We start from the raw sequence: 20,287 nt of genomic DNA, 5'->3' as shown, positions 1-20,287 counted from the left end.
TAACTGTTCTTGAACCTGGTGGTGCAAGTACTGGGGCTCTTGTACCTATTACCTGATGACAGCAGACAGGAAACAGCATGGTCTGGTGATGAGGATCTTTGATGATGGATGCTGCTTTTCTACGACAGTGTTTCATGTAGATGTGCTCAATGGTTGGGAGGGTTTTATCCGAGATGTACTGGGCCGAATCCATTCAAGATGCCTCTGGCATACATCAGTGACTATGCGCGCTGCAGAAAATTGTACCAGTTTTCCTTCATCGTAGATTCATTCAAATAATGGATCCAGATTTAAAATCCTACATCATTAAGTCGAAACTTTTTCTCGCTTTTAGGAGGCTGATTCTTTTCCCCCAGATCAGTAGAGGAATTACACTGTGGAGCCAGATGCAATTTTGGATTTATTACCAGACATGTCATTGTCTAGTTTGTGGGCTGCTAAAAACTTGCTAATAAACTGAGAATCCAGTGACAGAAAAGAAACTGTTGGAAAACTTGAAGACTATGTGCTCAATTTGAAGGCAGCTGCCCATGTAGAATTTCCTATGAATCCAGTTCTGTTCAGAAAGACCAAACCTCTGTGATCTGTAAGCCTGTAGTAAATGGAACTAAACAAATTAGGATTAACAAAATTTTGAGAGAATGTTCATGTTCCAGATGAGATAATTCAAGAAACTATAGTTCCAGTTACATGAAGATACCAAAGTAATTGTGTGTAACATGTTAATAAAGAGAGACAAAAGAAATGTTGGACCTGATAAATGAGAGTTATTGAGTCTTCATTCACAACATGCAGAAAATATTTAAGTCATTGAATGGATCCCAAAGATGAAAGTTGATTTGAACTTTAAAAAACATTATGCAACACCTTCAACATGTAACTAATTAACAAATCAGTATTTCAAAATTGCTTTTATCATGTTTGGTGCAACTGTCAGAAATCATGGAAATCATATAAGTGAACGTTTTAGGATGCTCTGCAGAAATTAACACGAGAATTTAAACATCAAAAGCCCTGGCAATTGTCAACTACAAACATGTAGCCAGAGAGATCTTCATCTACTTAAGAATTCTGTAAACTACTATTTTCAAACTTGAACACAATGATGCAAAGACACATATGTATATATAAAGTTAAATAAACAAAAAATTAAAATGAATGGTTGAGAAATTCAGCAAATTTAATTGTACATGTACTTAATGAAGCAAAAATAGAATATGCAAAGAAATGCCATTAATTGGTAACTGACTAGGACATTAACTTAAAAAGGAAATTTGAAATGCTTGGAATTGGTCATCAGCTACTTCCCAGACCTTAAAACAATTGCAGCTAGGCAACCTGATCAGGTTGTGTAGAAGATTTCCCACATCTTATATACAGTACTCTGGGGCAGAAATGACGAATCAACCTGGCATTGAAGACCTACAGACAAGGACTGATGAGTAGGTATCACTACAATTTGTTTCAAACTTCTTACTTAAGAGGATGACTATTTCCTATGTTCATTAAGGAGAGCATATCTCTATTGTTGGTTGGTTGTGCAATGATTTTTTTTCTGGATTTAAGTCTTGGACTAATATTTATCATCAAATTGGTGCTTTGAGTATAAATTAAATTCATTTAAGCAGCAAAAAATAAAAATAATTACAACCAAATGCATGTTACATGCTCACCAGAATCAAGTACTTCTGTTATCCTTGTATTCATCAACAGAAGGGATATGGTCTCTGTGAAGTTTGTTACTTATATGATTGTTGCAATTTATTTTTCCCATACTTTTACAGCCCAAAATTTTACGGCCAGCTCTATTACCTGGTGAAGAATTTGTTGGAGAGGGGTTGCGTGTTGTTCTGGACCCAGATGGTCGAGAAGAGGCAACAGGGGGAGCCCTAGGTGGACCACACATTCTCCCTGCAGAGGGGGCCTTATTTCTAACAACATACCGAATTATTTTCAAAGGCACTCCACATGATCCCTTGGGTAGGCTTTTAAAAACTTTACATTTATGGCATTCAAAGCTAATCATGTATAATTTATTAAGAAATAATTTTATCATGTAATCTTTTTAACTGTCAAGATGAAACAAGACATTTTGCAGATTTTCATTGATTTTCATCGACTGCGATACTTTGATGTTTGTATGGTAACTTTTGAGGAACAGAATAATGTCAGTTATATTTCTTCAATGCTTTGGAGGTGCCTATTCAGTTTAATGTTACACGCCAGGTTGTTTTCTTGTATTTACATCGGTATATATGTTCCTACCTCACATTTTGTCACACAAAAATATATATTTATTCAGTTAAGAATCATAGGGTATGTTGATACTCTTCCTACATTATAAAATAACTAATTTTGTATCACAGTCAGTTTTAAACTTGGAATCCACACTTCTTGGCATCTGTAACCATTAGATTGACAGATTAATTTGCTTGGTTAATATGGCCTGATTTCCTGTGCTAACAGCAATCTTAATATCTGGCCCTATGTGTAGTTCAAAGTAAATTTATTAACTAAGTACATGATGCCACCATATACAATCCTAAGATTCAGTTTCTTGGGGGCTCTCTCAGTAAATACAAAAACTATAATAGAATCAATGAAAGACCACACCCAACAGGGCAGACAAAAAAACTGTGCAAATACAAAAGAGAGAAGAAATAATACTAATAAATAATAAATATCGAGAACATGAGATATGAAAAGTCCTTGAAAGTGAGTGCATAGGTTGTGGGAACAGTTCAGTGATGGGGCAAATGAAGCTGAGTGACGTAATCCCCTTTGGTTCAAGAGTATGGTTGTTGAGGGGTTTTTAACTGTTTCTAAACCTGGTGGTGAGAGTCCTGAGGTTCCTGTACCACCCTGATGGCAGCAGTGAGAGAGCAGAATCTGGGTGCTGGAGGTCCTTGATGATTGATGCCGCTTTCCTGCACCAGTGTTCCATGTAGATGTGCTAGATGTACAATGTGGGGGGCTTTATCTGTGATGGACTGGGCCATATCTACTACTTTTTGCAAGAGTTTTGTTCAAGGTCATTGGTGTTACCATATCAGGCTGTGATGCAACCAGTCAGTATACTCTCTACCACACATCTATAGAAATTTGTAAAAGTTTAGATACCATGCAAATCTTCGCAAACTTCTAAGGAGGTAGAGGCACTGCCATGCTTTCTTCATAATGGTACTTACATGCTGGGCCCAGGACACTTCTGAAACGTTAACACCCAAGGAACTGATGTTCTCCACCTTCAAACCCCCGATAAGGACTGACTCATGGAAACCCAATTTCCTCTTCCTGAATCAATAATCAGCTCCTTGGTCTTGCTGATGTTGAGAGAGGGTTGTTTTTATGACACCACTCAGTCAGATTTTCAATTTCCCTCCTATATGATGATTAGTCACCACCTTTGATTTAGCCAACAACAGTGGTGTCATCAGCAAATTTAAATATGGTATTGGAGCTGTGCTGATCAAGATTGTGACAGAGATGTTTTTGATAATCTGATCTAACTGGGGTCTGCAAGGGAGGAACTCGAAAATCTAATTGTGCAAGGGATATTGAGGTCTTGAACCTTATTGATTAGTTTTGAGGGGATGACAATATTGAATGCCGAGCTATAGTTGATAAAGAGCATCCTGATGAATGCACCTTTGCTGTCCAGGTGTTCCAGGGTTGAGTGATGAGCCAATGAGCTGGTAGGCAGATTGGAGCAGATCAGATTTCTTCAAAACCTTTCATAGATTTTGAAGTCCTGTTATGCTTGAAATTTCTTACGCATTGAAATAAAAAAATGTTGGAGAGCCTTTCAAAAACTATATTAAATGTAATTTTGATTGTGCATAATAATGCACAAGAACATAGGCTGGTTATAGTATCAAAGCATTACATTGTATTTTTATCATCTGAGATAAAGACACTAAACATTCATGTAAAGAAATATGGAAGATTAAGAATAGGCACTTATTAATTTTGGTGTTTATCTTTTTATTGTTTTGGGGTGATGAAAATTTATATACAATGATAATTTGCTGTTAATATCTGTTTTGTTTATGTATTGTGTATAGTTGGTGAACAAACTATAGTTCGGAGCTTTCCTATTGCATCAATGACAAAGGAGAAAAAGATAAGCATACAAAATCAGCTGCAGCAAAATATGCAAGAGGGATTACAGATTCGATCATCAACTTTTCAGGTCAATTTTATTCACAGATTTTGCTTCAGACTAACACATTATATTTGTGGAAAGTACTGTAAATTTATGTTATACGAATAGTCTAGAATCAACACAGCTAGATAAATGTTGTTGTGTACTGTTACAGATAATTAAAGTAGCCTTTGATGAAGAAGTGAACTCAGAGATGGTGGAAATCTTTAAGAAACACATAATGAAGTTTCGGTATCCACAATCAATCTTCAGCACTTTTGCCTTTGCAGCAGGTCAAAATGCACCACAGATAATTTTGCCAAAACAAAAGGAAAAAAACACTTCATTTCGGTAAGTGTGAAAAGGTGATGATTATGAGGCCAGTTAGTTGTAAACAATTACAATGATTTTTCTGTTCACAATATGGCTTTAATAATAGGGGGGTGGTCACTTTGCTCTTCCAAACTTTGCAATAGGTTCTGTATTACTATGCTTCTACAAACTGTAGTTGGAAGCAATAGTAATTTAAAACAAATCAGAATGTGAAAATTGGGAAGTGATTGCCCAGTAACCAAAAAATATACATACATGTATAAGCGCTATGTTACTGATACTTAGTATACTTCAGTTTAGTTTTGCCAAAGTTCTTTAAAAAAATGCATATCTTTTACAAGCTGCAGTGATAAATACAAACCTCATTTCCAGAAAAGTTGGGATATTTTCCAAAATGCAATATAAACAAAAAACTGTGATATATTAATTCATGTGAACCTTTATTTAACTGATAAAAATACAAAGAAAAGATTTGCAATAGTTTTACTGACCAACTTAATTGTATTTTGTAAATATGCACAAATTTAGAATTTGATGGTTGCAACACACTCAACAAAAGTTGGGACAGAGGCATGTTTACCATTGTGTTACATAGCAAGTGAGGTATCATGACTGGGTATAAAAGTAGCGCCCATCAAAGGCTCAGTCTTTGCAAGCAAGGATGGGTTGTAGCTCACCCCTTTGTGCCAAAATTCGTGACAGAATTGTTAGTCAGTTCAAAAGGAACGTTTCCCAACACAAGATTGCAGAGAATTTAGGTCTTTCAACATCTACAGTACATAATATTGTGAAAAGATTCAGAGAATTCAGGGACATCTCAGTGTGTAAGGGGCAAGGTCAGAAGCCACTGTTGAATGCATGTGATCTTCGAGCCCTCAGGCAGCACTGCCTAAGAAACCGTCGTGCTACTGTGACAATTATAGCCACCTGGGCTCGGGAGTACTTCGGAAAACCATTGTCACTTAACACAGTCCATCGCTGCATTGAGAAATGCAACTTGAAACTGTATTATACAAGGAGGAAGCCATACATTAACTCTATGCAGAAACGCCGGCAAGTTCTCTGGGCCCGAGCTCATTGCAGATGGACTGAAAGACTTTGGAACTGTGTTCTGTGGTCAGATGAGTCCACATTTCAGCTAGTTTTCGGAAAAAACAGGCATTGAGTTCTCTGTGCCAAAGGTGAGAATGACCATCCTGATTGTTATCAGCGAAAGGTGCAAAAGCCAGCATCCGTGATGGTATGGGGGTGCATCAGTGCCCACGGCATGGGAGAGTTGCATATATGTGAAGGTACCATTGACTCTGAGGTATATATTAGGATTTTAGAGAGACATATGTTGCCATCAAGGCGACATCTCTTCCCAGGATATTCATGCTTATTTCAGCAGGACAATGCCAGACCACATTCTGCATGGGCTACAACAGCGTGGCTTTGTAGACACAGTGCGTGTGCTTGACTGGCCTGCTGCCAGTCTAGATCTATCTCCTATTGAAAATGTATGGCGCATCATGAAGAGGAGAATCAGACAGAGACCATGGAATGTCGAGCAGCTGAAGTCTTATATCAAGCAAGAATGGACAAAATTTCCAATTGCAAATCTACTACAATCAGTATCCTCAGTTCCAAAACGATTAAAAAGTGTTATTAAAAGGAAAGGTGATGTAACACAATGGTAAATATGCCTCTGTCCCAACTTTTGTTGTGTGTGTTGCAGCCATCAAATTCTGAATTTGTGTATATTTACAAAATACAATTAAGTTGGTCAGTAAAACTATTGAAAATCTTTTCTTTGTACTTTTGTCAGTTAAATAAAGGTTCACATGAATTAACATATCACAGATTTTTGTTTTTATTGCATTTTGGAAACTATCCCAACTTTTCTGGAAGTGGGGTTTGTAATTGGGGAAGTTTTAATATTCCTTCAAAATAATTATAATGTGCTCGTATAACATTTGAGCACTGACAAATTTCAGGAACATTTTGGAAAATGCCACTGACTCCTTGTAAAAGGCTTTGAATGAAGAGGAGTAAAGCAACTGTTTAGAACCTAGAAATTGCAGGAAAGTAAATAAGGGGATAAAAAGAGAACAGAAAAGGATACATTGTAGCTGGAGAGACCATTGTTGCTTGTAGCAAATGCAATGAAGTGCTGATAATAGTAATCGATGTGATAATAGTGCTGATAATAGTAAACAAATGTATGTATGAATGTCGGATTTTTAAATTTAATAACACTATAGGAGCTCATTTGTATGTAAAAATATTCATTATTTATTCATTCTTAATCAGAAAGGGCTGCATTGATAGCATTTTTAGAATTCTGGAATATAATTTTAAAATTATCTGCTATGAATACATATATCTAGATTATTAATATATACCTCTGGACCTCTGTTCTAATAATTTAACTCCTGTGCTTTCATATTCCCAAGTTCATACATCAGTGGGAAGTGTTGCTCGTCGGAGAAAAGGCCGTGACTCAATCTTCTGTCTTAATGGGATAAATATGGCACCAGGCTGTTGCATGTCCTTTTTAAAAGAAGATCTAAAATTGTTTGAGGTCAACAGTAATTAGGACAAAAATTGCTTCTGCTTAATCATCAACTGCCTTATCCATATAATGTAGATAGTCTGCGTTCTTTTTGTTATTACAGTGTATAATTTCCAAAATTGGACATTTCTTATCAAAGTTTTCTAAAAATAATTTGTTTCCATTCTGAATTCAAAATCTGCACTTTAAAATGTATTTATTGACATTTCTGGGATTTATTACTAGCACACTATCCAAGAATATTGTAAGAAGTGCAAAGAAGGCTGGAAAAATGACCATAGGTCGTCAGTCTACAGTGAAAAAGAAACCAATGGTTTTGGCAATAGATGAAAGAGGTAATCGATCAGGCTGGAATGAGGAAGATGATGTTTCAGGTAAAATGGCGTTTACTAAAATCTGCATAGATATCAAAATAGTTATTTGAGGAATAATTTTTAAGTTTTATGCTGTTTTTTGTCACAGCTAGTTATCCAGTATGTTGACAACTTAATAGCAATATAAGAGAATTGTATTCTGTGACATTCCATTGCAATTTTAGATCATGTGTTCAGATTATTGGAATGGGACCTCTAATCAGCCATCCTCAAGCTGGATATTAATCACAATGCAAAGCTAACCCATTGTATTACATTCCTTCCATCAACTCTCTCTCTCTCTCCATTGTTGTACTGATTATATATGAAAAGAATATATAATTAAGAGTATAATTCATTGGGATTAATAACAGAGGATGAGATTGGTAGTTTTGCTTCATGATGCTCAGATGTCAATGTGCATGTACACTAGCTTGGAGCTGGTAATGTCATGCAGCCTTTCCACTACCCCACAGCAAGCAGGATTCCTCCACACAAATTTGATTGATATATTTTTTTCAAGGAATGTACTATTTGAGGCAAGGATTAGCTTGTCCATTTTCCTGCATTTCATATGTTTGTGATGAAGAATTTTAAAATCAATTTACAACCAACATTTAAATGCTCTATTTACTTTCATGTCCACTCTTCACTTTTGAACAGGCATTACAAAATACTATTAAGAATGTTAACTGAATATTTGAATGTAATGAAAATACCTTAAAATGCTAAACTTCAAAGATGCTTTAAGTCTTCATTTTTGATTCTAATTGCATGCAAAAAGTTGAAATGAGGAAGATGCTTACAGACCATTCCAGGAAAAAAAGGATAAATGCCATTATTATCTGCACAACTGTTTTAATAAAATATTAACCAACTCTATATATTGTGATCATCACATTGTTATTAATATTGTTTGTATTATCACATTTTGTAGCTTCAGATGATGGCGAACTTCCCACAAGCAGCACTTTGAAAGCTTCAGAAAAGTCAACCATGGAACAATTAGTAGAACGAGCATGTTTTCGGGACTACCAACGCTTGGGTCTTGGAACTATTGGTGCAGGCTCATCTCGGTCAAAGACAGAACACTTCAGGATAACTGCTGCCAATAGAATGTATTTACTGTGCAGAAGGTTTGTATATTAATGTTTATCTTTTCTTAACTAGTAAGTAGGTTAATCATGTTACTCATCAGAATGATGGTAGTAAACTGATAATGTTCATTGGAGTGGTCACTAAGTGTGTGTTCATGGTCTTCTGTCACTGCAGCACATCTACTTAGAGGTTTGACGTGTTGTGTGTTCAGAGATGCTCTTCTGCGTACAACTGTTCTAATATTTTGTTATTTGAGTTAGTCATTTCCTGTCAGCGTTAATTAGTGTAGCCAATTTCCTCTGACATTTCTCATCACTAAGGCATTTTGACTCACAGAACTGCCGCTCACTGGATGCTTTTTGTTTTCTGCATCATTCTCTGTAAACTCTAGAGATTGTTGTGCATAAATATCCCAGGAGATCAGCAGTTTCTGAGATACTCAAATCATTCAGTCTGGCACCAACAATAATTCCACAATCAAAGTCACTTTGATCAAACTTCTTCCCCATTCTGATGTTTGGTCTGAACAACAATTGAGTATTTTCACCATGTCTGTATGCTTTTATGCATTTAGTTCCTGCCACATGAATGACTGATTAGATACATGCATTAACAAGCAGGTGTACCTAATAAAGTGGCCAGTAGGTGTATTTAAATAGAAGCCACAGCGCTCAAGTTAATGAAGCAGCTGGTAGTAACAAAACAGGCTGATTCATCTGGCTTTGAGATGTGCACAGAGACAATTTATGAAAGCTGATTTATGATCTATGGTTTTATAAATTAATAATTGATGCAAAATAATCATTTATAGTTATAGTATTTCCATTCCTATTTTCTTGATTTGACAATACATCTTGAATTATTTTAAGGTTGTAGTGGTTTTAAAAGCATATGGTACTTTATGTGTTGGAATTGTAACTAATCTGTGTGGAGGCATGGACAAAAGACATTTCTCTTCCTCCTGGATTTGTGCCTCTGTTTATTGCCCATTTATCTCTCTTTGGAGGCAGAAGAGAAAGTGACGGGTTATAAGTGAAAGAAGATAAGCTCTTGACAAACAAGTTCTTCTCAGATTTCCAGCCAGATACGGGAACTGATTATAACCAATGTATGATGCCTGGGTCTAGTCTGATATTTATACTCCTGTATTCTGTCCATCCTGATTGGTTACTCCTCATCCATTCAGGTTTCTGATCTCCCACCTTGTTTACATTCAATTTACTCAATCCTATGGCTGTTCCAAATACAGTGTCCTGCTACCTCCAATTTCTCTGGGGAACTCAACAGATACGTCTCCTGTGCTCCTTGATGCGGGTTTCCACTGTGTATCCAGTCTGGCCAATGTATGCTGCTCTGCATTCACAGGGAATCCTGTAAATGGCAGCCAACCTGAGTCCCAGGTCATCTTTGACCTGCAGAAGCTGTGAATTGAGTTTCATTATGGGTTTGTGGATGGTATTAATCTGGTGTTTCTTCAGGATCCTGGAGATCCTTCCAGAAACCCTGGAAATACAGGGAAGACAGGAGGTAGCGATGAGTTCCTCCTCATTGTTAGGTTTCCTGGTTTTTTTTATCAGCCCTTTTCGGGGTCGATTGATATCCTTCACCTTGTAGCGGTTCTGTAGGAATGTCATGCATAATTATCTTATATCCTCAGGGAGACTCTCCGGGTCTGAAATAGTTTTTGCACTGTTGAATTAGTAAGAACCACTCTTGTTGGGAGGCATGATGGTGGCTGTTGAGGTCCTGATGAAGGGTCTCGGCCCAATATATTGGTTGTATTCTTTTCCATAGATGGTTCCTGGCCTGTTGAGTTACTCCAGCATTTTCTGTGTGTTACTATCTTGAAAAATGCTTAAAAATTTATGGGAAAATTTGTGTAAACTATGGTTGTTTAAGTCAGTCTTTCAAAACCCTGAGAGCCCCTGTAACTGCTGTTTCATACTTCCACTCAAGATAGCGTGTTTAATTATTAATTGATGGTAACATAGGTCGAGTTTCTTCAGGTCTGACATTGTTTGACAACTTCCATCAGCTTAGTCACCACAAATTAGATAATGGACAATAACTTAAAACAAATAATGTTAAGATGTTTTCTTGGGTACTTCTTTTATTGCAAGAGATTGAATGACACAGGTGATCCTTTTTATATTTCTATCATCAATCAGTTGTATCAGAAGATCTTGGGCTAGGACAGGTGAGGCTGAAAAGCAAGCAACCAAGCCATCTCTAGCAGATACCAGGTGAAAAACAAAGTAGGGAACAAGAAATTTTGGAATAAGAAAGCATGAGGCTTGGGAATCAAAACAGGAATTGAGTTAGAGAATTAGTGAGATAAGAAAATAACTATTAGAGCTGATGGAAGATAAAATAATTTCTATTTATTATGTCTTTGTATCTATTTTATGATACCTTTCAAATCTTGATACATCCACAGTCAATTAAGTATTCTTGAAATAGTTGCTGCTGTTATTTAGGCAAACATAAGCATCCACCATAGTCAACAAAGTAAATGACAAAATTATTTTTGGTTTATATTGGTTGTAAGAAGGTGCCCTCACATTCAGAGTCAGAAAGTTAGGACATCCTTCTGTCAAAGACAAGCTAATAAAAATATTTCACACTTAACATTTTTAAATGATTATTTGATACTTGTAGCATGTATCTTTACAGGTGGTATCACACAGAAACAAATCAAGTAGCTATATCTTTACCTGTTAAAAGTTTTGTGTATCTTCTGTTCATTAGAGTAAACTGCATTTTTGTTTTTAAACACTAAGATAGGAATAATGTTTCTCAGCAAGTGTACCTCAACTTATATAATATTCCTATTTTGTACAGCTGTTTGATTAACTTTGAAGGCTAGTTTTTGTAATATATGGAGTGAATTCAGATTTGCTATAGGTTCTTTATGGGTAGTGCCAACAATGTATTGGTGCTTACTAATGTTGATTTTATGAACACATCTTTTTCCTCCAACTCTCTGGAGTCAAGTCCACTTTACAGGAAGTCCAACTAATAAAAAACAAATTTATTCTTCACTTACACACTGAGCAATATATTAGAACAGTACTTCAAAATTCAAAAGTAAATTTATTATCAAAGTACATATGTCACCATTAACAACCCTGAGATTCATTTTCTTGCTAGCATACTCAGTAAATCTGTAGACTAATAACCATAATACAATCGATGAAAGATTGCCCAACTTGGGCCTTCAACCAGAGTGCAGAAGACAACAAACTGTGCAAATACAAAAAGTAAGAAATAATAATCATAACTGAGCAATAAATATCGAGAACATGCAATGAAGAGTCTTTAAAAGTGAGTCCATTGGTTGTGGGAACATTTCAATGATGGGGAAAATGAAGCTTTCCCCTTTCGTTCAAAAGCCTGAGGGCTGAGAGGTGGTAACTGTTACTGAACCTGGTGGTGTGAGTCATGAGGCTCCTGTACCTCCTTCCTGATGGCAGCAGGAGAGAAAAGAGCACGTCCTGGGTAGTGGAGAACCCTGGTGATGGATGCTGCTTTCCTGCGACAGCGTTTCATGTAAATGGGCTCAATGATATGGAGGGCTTTACCTGTGATGGACTGGGATACATCCACTACTTTTTGTAGGATTTTTCTGTTCAATGACATTTCTGTTTCCATACCAGACTGTGATGTAGCCAGTGAATATACTCTCCACTACACATCTATAGAAGTTTGTCGAAGTTTTAGATGTCATGTCGATTCTCCGCAAACAACTAAGGAAGTAGAGGCACTTACATGCTAATCCCAGGACAGGTCTGCCGAAATAATAGCACCAAGAAATTTAAAGCTGCCTACCCTCTCCAACTCTAATTCTCTGATGAGGACTAACTTATGGACCTCTCGTTTCCTTCTCCTGAAATCAATAATCAGCTCCTTGGTCTTGCTGATATTGACTAAGAGGTTGTTGTTATGGTATCACTCAGCCAGATTGTCAATCTCCCTTCTACATACTGATTCGTCACCACTTTTTATTTGGCCTATGACAGTGTCGTCAGCAAACTTGAATATGGCATTGGACATGTGCTGAGCCAAACAGTCAAATGTTTTGAAGCTCTATAGTGATTCAAATGCTCTGAAAGTTTTAGCCATTGAAGGAGATCATTCTCCCATTTTATACGTGTGGATTGTAAATAGAAATGTTTCATTTCAAGTTCAGGTTCAAGTTTAATTGTCTTTCTTTTTCAATTTTTTTATTGATTTTCACATATACATATAAAAAAAACATAACATAATAATGAGTAAATTATGAATACAATAGACTTGAAATCACGTTGATAATAAGATAACAATATCCTATTAAACATCAGCAGAAAAAAAATACCTTAATCAATCAAGTCCATATAATTATATATGAAAAAAAACAAAAATAACCATTAAAAGAAAAAAAAATTGAAAATATGTGAAAAAAGTATATATTAAGAAAAATAAAACACTAAACTAAACTAACATGGGCAATAATAATAGTTTACAAGTATATGATAGTGTCAACAAACTCCGGAACTCCATACCTGAACATGAATAAGCAGAAAGAAGGTCTGGAAAAGGCCAAATTAATTCATATGAAAATGTCGAATAAACGGTCTACAAGTTTCTTCAAATTTAATTGATGAGTCAAAAATAGTGCTTCTAATTTTTTCCAGGCTCAGATAGTTTGAGAAAGCCATTGAAACGTGGTAGGAGGATTTACTTCTTTCCAATTTTGTAATATAGACCTTCTGGCCATTAATGTTACAAAAGCAATCATTCGTCTGATTGAAGGGGAAAACTGATTACCATCTTCATTTGGTATGCCAAAAATTGCAGTAATAAAATGAGGTTGTAAATCTATATTCCAAATTGAGGAAATAGTAGTAAATATGTCCTTCCAGTAATTATGTAAAGTGGGACATGACCAAAACATATGGGTCAATGAGGCCACTTCTGAATAACATCTGTCACATTGAGGGTTAATATGAGAATAGAATTCGAGCAAGTTTATCTTTAGACATATGAGCTCTATGTACAATTTTAAATTGTATTAAAGCATGTTTAGCACATATGGAAGAAGAATTAACCATTTGCAAAATTTTTTCCCAATTATCTGTTGATATATTATATCGAAGTTCTTTTTCCCATTCTTGTTTAATTCTAACTGATATTTCTGGTTGTATCTTCATAATCATATTATAAATAAAAGCTACTAATCCCTTCTGACAAGGATTTAAGGTAAAAATCAAATCTGTAAAGTCCACCAAAGTTGAATTAGGAAAAGATGGTAAAACTTTATGTAAGAAATTTCTAATTTGTAAATATCTGAAAAAATTAGATTTAGGTAATTCAAATTTGTTGGAAAGTTGGTCAAATGACATCAAAGTATCTTCAGAAAAGAGATCACGAAAACATTTTATACCTTTCCTTTTCCATATGTTAAAAGCTTGATCTGTCCAAGAGGGTTTGAAAAAGAAATTAAGTAAGATAGGGCTGTCAAGAACAAAGTTTTTCAAAGTAAAAAACTTACGAAATTGAAACCAAATTCGTAATGTATGTTTAATAACAGGATTAGATATTTGTTTATTAAATTTAACTAAATCAGCAGGAAGACAAGAACCAAGAACAGAGAATAGAGAATATTCCTTTACCTCATTACATTCCAAATTTACCCACTGTGGGCACAGTGGTGAATCCAAATCTAGTTTCCAATACATTAAATTACGAATATTATTTGCCCAATAATAAAATCTAAAGTTAGGTAAAGCTAAACCACCATCTTTTTTAGATTTTTGTAATTGCTTTTTACTTAACCTAGGGTTTTTATTTTGCCACACAAATGAAGAAATTTTTGAATCAATGTTATCAAAAAAAAAATTTAGAAATAAAAACTGGTAAGGCTTGAAATAAGTATAAAAATTTCGGTAAAATCATCATTTTAATAGCATTAATCTGACCAATTAAAGATAAAAACAAAGGAGACCATCTTGTAGTAAGTTGATGAATTTGATGAAGCATAGGTAAAAAATTCAGTCTAAATAAATCTTTATATTTCTTGGTAATTTTTATACCTAAATAGGTAAAGTTATCAGTAACAACTTTAACTGGTATCCTAACACTCAATAAAGTTTGTGCATTTAAAGGAAATAATTCACTCTTATCTAAATTTAGTTTATAACCAGAAAAAGTACCAAATTGAACCAACAAGGATAAAATAGCGGGAATAGACCTATCAGGGTCAGAAATATATAACAGCAAATCATCAGCATAAAGTGATAATTTGTATAACTTCTCATTACGGGTAATACCAAAAATATTAGGAGATTCACGAATAGCAATAGCTAAAGGTTCTAATGCAATATTAAATAATAAAGGACTTAAGGGACAACCTTGTCTCGTACCACGAGATAATTGAAAAAAAGAGGATCTATAGTTATTTGTAAGAACAGAAGCAACGGGTTTATGATATATTAATTTAATCCATGATATAAAGTTAGGACTAAAATTAAAATTTCTCAATGTATTAAATAAATATATCCATTCAACTCTATCAAAAGCTTTTTCAGCATCTAATGAAATAACACATTCTGGGATTGTGGGTGGTGAAGTATGAATTATATTAATCAATTTTCTAACATTAAAAAAGGAATACCGATTCCTCATAAAACCAGTTTGATCTTCTGAAATAATCTGTGATAGTACTTTTTCTAATCTAATAGCTAAAATTTTTGTAAGAATCTTAGAATCTACATTTAATAGTGATATAGGGCGATAAGATGTACATAAAGTAGGATCTTTATCTTTTTTAAGAATTAAAGAGATATTAGCTTCATAAAACGATTGAGGTAATCTCTTCTTAACAAACGCATCATTAAAAATTTCACATAACTAAGGAGAGAGCAAAGAAGAAAAAGTTTTAAAAAATTCTACTATATAACCATCAGGACCAGGAGCTTTCCCTGAATTCATTGATGAGATAGCCTCTCCTATTTCCACCATAGAGATAGGAGCATCTAACAGGCTATGGTCTTCATCAATCAGTTTAGGAATATTCAAATTGTTAAAAAAATTATCTATCATGGACTGGTCACCATCAAATTCTGATTGATATAGAGATTTATAAAAATCTTGAAAGGTATTATTAATTTCTTTATGATCAGTAGTTAAATTACCGTCTTGTTTGCGAATTTTAATAATTTGTCGCTTAGTCGAGATAGCTTTTAATTGATTAGCTAACAGTTTACCAGTACGATCACTGTGAATATAAAATTGAGCCCTGGTCCTAATTAATTGATTTTCAATTGAAGAAGATAATAGTAAACTATGTTCCATTTGAAGCTCAACTCTCTTCTTATAAAGTTCTTTGGTAGGAGTCACGGAATAAATCTTATCAATTTCCTTGATTTTATCCACTAATAAAGCAATATCTAAATATCTTTGTTTTCTTTTACCAGCAGAATATGAGATAATTTGTCCACGAATAAAAGCCTTAAAAGAGTCCCAAAGTATTCCTCTGTCGATTTCTTCAGTACAGTTTGTTGAGAAAAACAAGTCAATTTGCTGTTTTATATAGGTGATAAATTCTGGGTCTTGAAGCAAAGTAGCGTTAAGCCTCCAAGATCTGATATTATTGGAATAGTCCAAAATCTTAATAGATAACTTCAAAGGTGCATGATCCGAAATAGTAATAGAATCATATTTACAATCAATAACATCCGTTAATAACCGATGATCAATAAGAAAATAGTCAATTCGTCCCATTTCTGAGTACAGGCAAACAAATAAATGCTTACAAAAAACAGAATCTTACGGGAAAAAGAAACGACATCTTAAAAAAAAGTAAATCATTATTGCAAAATATAAACGTATATAACCAAAACAGAAAGAAAAAAAAGATATTATAAAAATTAAAAAGAACATCTATAAACAATGATGATAGTAAAAAAAACCAGACCCATAGATCAAAATAAGAAGTTATAACCCAGCTTCATAGGTTAAAACTTAAGATAGAAAGATAGCCTCTCTCCGAAAAATCTTCCACATAACACATAGTTCAAGTTGCAGTAGAAGATCGAAATTCTTCAACAAATTTCTTCGCTTCTTCCGGAGTGTTAAAAATTTGCTGACTGTTGTCGTTCAGCGTAATTCTAAGCTTCGCTGGATACATTAAAACTTGTTTAAGTCCAATCGAATAAATCTCTGCCATCACTGGTTTAAAAGCGATTCTGGCTCTCATAACCTCATAAGAATAATCCTCAACAATTCGAAATTTGAAGTTATTGTAAGAAATCATACCTTTTTTACGAGCTAATCGAATTAAAAGCTCTTTCTCACGAGGATAATGAAGGTGAACAATCACCGCTCGTGGTTTATCAGACATAGACGAAAACCTCGCAACTCTGTGAGCACGGTCAATAACAGGTTTAGTTTGCAAACCTTCATCACCGAAAATTTCCCACAGTAATTTAGAGAAAAATTCAGTTAAATCACCGGACTCAACTTTTTCGGAAAACCCGATAATTCGCAAATTCTGTCTGCGAGATCGATTTTCGAGATCAGTAATTTTAAACTTATGCTGATCTACAGCTTTAAGAGTCGATTGTACCTTCTTATCCAACGCCTCAAGTGTACGTGCTTTTTCAACAATTAATTTTTCAAGAGTCTCCAACTTATCTTCATGCCGCTGAATATCCGTTGCCTGCGACTGAAACTTAGTATCAAGCGATTTAACAGCTCCTTCAAGTTCAGACATTTTCGTGGTAAGCTTGTTTTCCAAACTTGCCATTTTACTTTCCAGGTTATCTTCCAAACTTGCCATTTTACTTTCCAGCTTGCTTTCCAAACTTGCAAGTTTAGTGTCCAGAAGATTAGAAATTGCATCGATAGATAAAGGCTCCTTAGACGATTTCTTACTTGTAGCCATTTTAAGTTCGGCAAAGTGAGATCAAATATAGTTTTAGGGAAAAAAAAAGTCAATCGAAAATATCAACTCATTTGATTAAATTCGAAAAGATTTGATTAAAGGGTGATTATAGTTAGAAAAGTGAAGAGCGCCTAAAAGGCAGATGTTCACGTCGCCATCTTGAAACTCCACCCCCCAAGTTTAATTGTCATTCAACTATACACATGTATACAGCTAAACAAAACATTGTTCCTCTGGGGCCAAGATGCAAAACAAAGTGCATTCAGAAACACACTACACATATAGTCACAAAATAATAGTTCCCGAGTGGCATGGTCTGAAGATTTCGCATTTATTGTTCCAGGAATACATACCCAAGGTATAAATACCATGAAAATTAACTTTTTGCTAATCCTTGCTCTCTGGACTTCAACCTGCAAATAAAGAAAATAGACGCTTCTTATTTACTATAGCTAAGCTCAGCATGAACTTGTATAGCTCAGTTGTCTCCCCTCTGCTCCACTGGGAACAGCCACAGTCTATTCACTCTTTCCTTTTATAATTAAAAAATCTCCAGTCCTGACAACAGCCTCATTTATCTCTCCTACACCATTTTTAGTGCAGTCATATCTCTCAAGTAATATAGTGACCAGAACAGTACACAGTGCTCAAATTCTGGCCTATCAATCCCTGCTTACAATTCCAATGCATCATTTCCTTCTGTGTCACAGCCAGTAAAAGAAAGTAAACTCGGTATATTTTTAGCAGCCTGCCATATTATTTTTAAGGTTCTGTAGACGTGCCCTCCCATGGTCCCATTGAACCTCTATGTTGCTCATCTTTCTTCCTTTAGGCATATGCCCAACTGAGCAGCTTGTCTTTATCCTCACGAATTCGAGAGATTTTCCTATCCCAGTCAACTCGTAGACAATTTTATCACGTTGAGGGTCTTTTGCTTTCTTTTTGCATTGTTTATCCAAATCCTTTTGAATCTCCTCCTCAAATTGTGACTGATCAGTCATAAAATAGCTAGTTTTGGTTCACTTTTACTAAACTAGTTCTCGGGGTATGAAAATTGCCCTTACCCCATTTTAGAAACCATATACATAGTTGTGTAGTTTAACTAAATTACAGTTACTTCAACTACTTTCCCACTAAATTTCCTGCTCCCCTTCCAGCTTCATTTCTTGAAACTAAGTCCAGAATTATATTGCCTCATTTCTTATAGTTGCATGCTAGCTGAAAATGTTCTCCTGAATGGAATTTGGGATTTCTGGTCCCCATTATACCTTTTGCATTGGCAGTTTTGTAATATCATATTTGCAGTTATTAAGTTGAAAACTCTCCAACCTATCTTGCCTTTGCAGAAGAATCAGGCTCTCTGTAATTTTGGTCTTTATGCTGTAGTGACTTGAAACTTTTACCTCACCATGACTGGAAGCCAACTCCAGCTCATCATCAACACTTTCATACAATAAAAAGGGCATTACAGTAGCATCCTCAAAACAAGTCCTCTACCAGACTGCTTCTGTTGTATTACATTGCCCATCAACAATAAAGTTCAACATCAAGACCTTGGAAAACAGGTTCCCCATATTTCAAGAGTCACATCTCTATGAAGCATTGTCTATTGAAAGCTCTGGGTCTACCACTGACCCCTGCCATCCTGTGTATGTCTGAGACATCCATTAGCTACAGAAAGGAAATGGAGAAACTACAAATGTTATCTCTGAAAAATCCTTTTGGAAAAGGAGGTGAACAGATGTTAACAATCTCTTCCAGAGCAACGTTCCTAGTATTAAGATACTAACTGCATTTAAACAGCTCTAAAGAGCAGCAGCATATACCCATATAACTTGAGGCACACTTTCCGGAGCTCTATCATGGTGAAGAAATGGACAAAGATGGACAAGTATTCACTAACATCCCTGCCAACTTGTTGAAAACCTTGGCCCTGTCTAAAATAGGGCGAAGATTTTGGTATGGCATTGAAAACCACAAGAATGAGAGTGCTCTCTGCTGTAGACCTACAGACATTTGCAGGAGTCTCTGAACTACAAAATTTCATAAAACTCCTAATGAAGCAAAGCATTAACATGCCTTCTTCATGATTGCATCAAAGTGTTGGGCACAGGACAGATCCTCAAAGATAATGAGACCCAGTAACCTAAAAGCTACTCACCCTTTCTACTGCTGAGACTTCAACAAGGAGTATTGCTTGTTCTCCTAACCCTAACCCCTTTCCCCTCCCCCTCCCACTCCTGAAGTCCACAGTCAATTCCTTGGTTTGCTGATGATGTGCAAAGTAGTTGTTGCAGTGCTCCCCAGGCAGCCAATCCATCTGACTCCTGAATGTCACCTCATTGCCATCTGAGACTTTACCAACAGTAGTGTCATAGTCATGAGTGTAGGGAGTAGAACAGTGCACTAAGCATACATCCTTGAGTTGAGCCTGTGTTGATTGCCAATGAGGAGGAGATCTTTTCACTGATCTTTACTAAATGTTGCTTCCTGAAAAGGAAATCAATAGTCCACATTCAGATGAATGTATAGAGGCTTAGGTTTAAGAAGCTTGTATATTTTGTTATCTGGCTGCTCCCAAGTAGAGTGGAGAGCCAGTGAGATTGTGTCCTCTGTAGACCTGTACGGCACAAGATGATTTGCAATACGTACGGGTCCTTTCTCAGGCACAGGTTTTCATTACTCAGCAAGCTACACCTTCAGCGCCTACCCTCTGGATGACCTGACATTAGCCTCTGCGCAGGTATCACAGGTGTGCTTGGGTGCTCCAGGGATTCATATAGATGTAGTGTTAGTCTCCTTCTCAAAGCATGAATAAAAGGTGTTGAACCCATCTGGGATGGAAGCTTCACTGCCATTATGTTTTTACCTTTCACCTTACA

The 20,287-nt window shown here is 35.6% G+C and overlaps 1 protein-coding gene across 4 annotated transcripts in view; it reads left to right on the top strand.

Moving 5' to 3' along the window:
• sbf2 (SET binding factor 2) overlaps positions 1 to 20,287 on the top strand; it is a 507,247-nt gene that overhangs the window by 403,019 nt on the left and 83,941 nt on the right. For all 4 annotated transcript variants that reach the window (XM_059975882.1, XM_059975881.1, XM_059975879.1 and 1 more), the window contains 5 exons: positions 1,785 to 1,980; positions 4,065 to 4,192; positions 4,320 to 4,495; positions 7,257 to 7,405; positions 8,322 to 8,520. In XM_059975882.1, the coding sequence (XP_059831865.1) occupies positions 1,785 to 1,980; positions 4,065 to 4,192; positions 4,320 to 4,495; positions 7,257 to 7,405; positions 8,322 to 8,520 (848 nt within the window). The remainder of the gene's footprint in view (positions 1 to 1,784; positions 1,981 to 4,064; positions 4,193 to 4,319; positions 4,496 to 7,256; positions 7,406 to 8,321; positions 8,521 to 20,287) is intronic.

This window comes from Hypanus sabinus, chromosome 7 (assembly GCF_030144855.1).
Source record: "Hypanus sabinus isolate sHypSab1 chromosome 7, sHypSab1.hap1, whole genome shotgun sequence".
NCBI lineage: Eukaryota > Metazoa > Chordata > Chondrichthyes > Myliobatiformes > Dasyatidae > Hypanus > Hypanus sabinus.
Note: the sequence above shows the minus strand (reverse complement) of the source record. Positions and strands in the feature narration are given on the sequence as shown.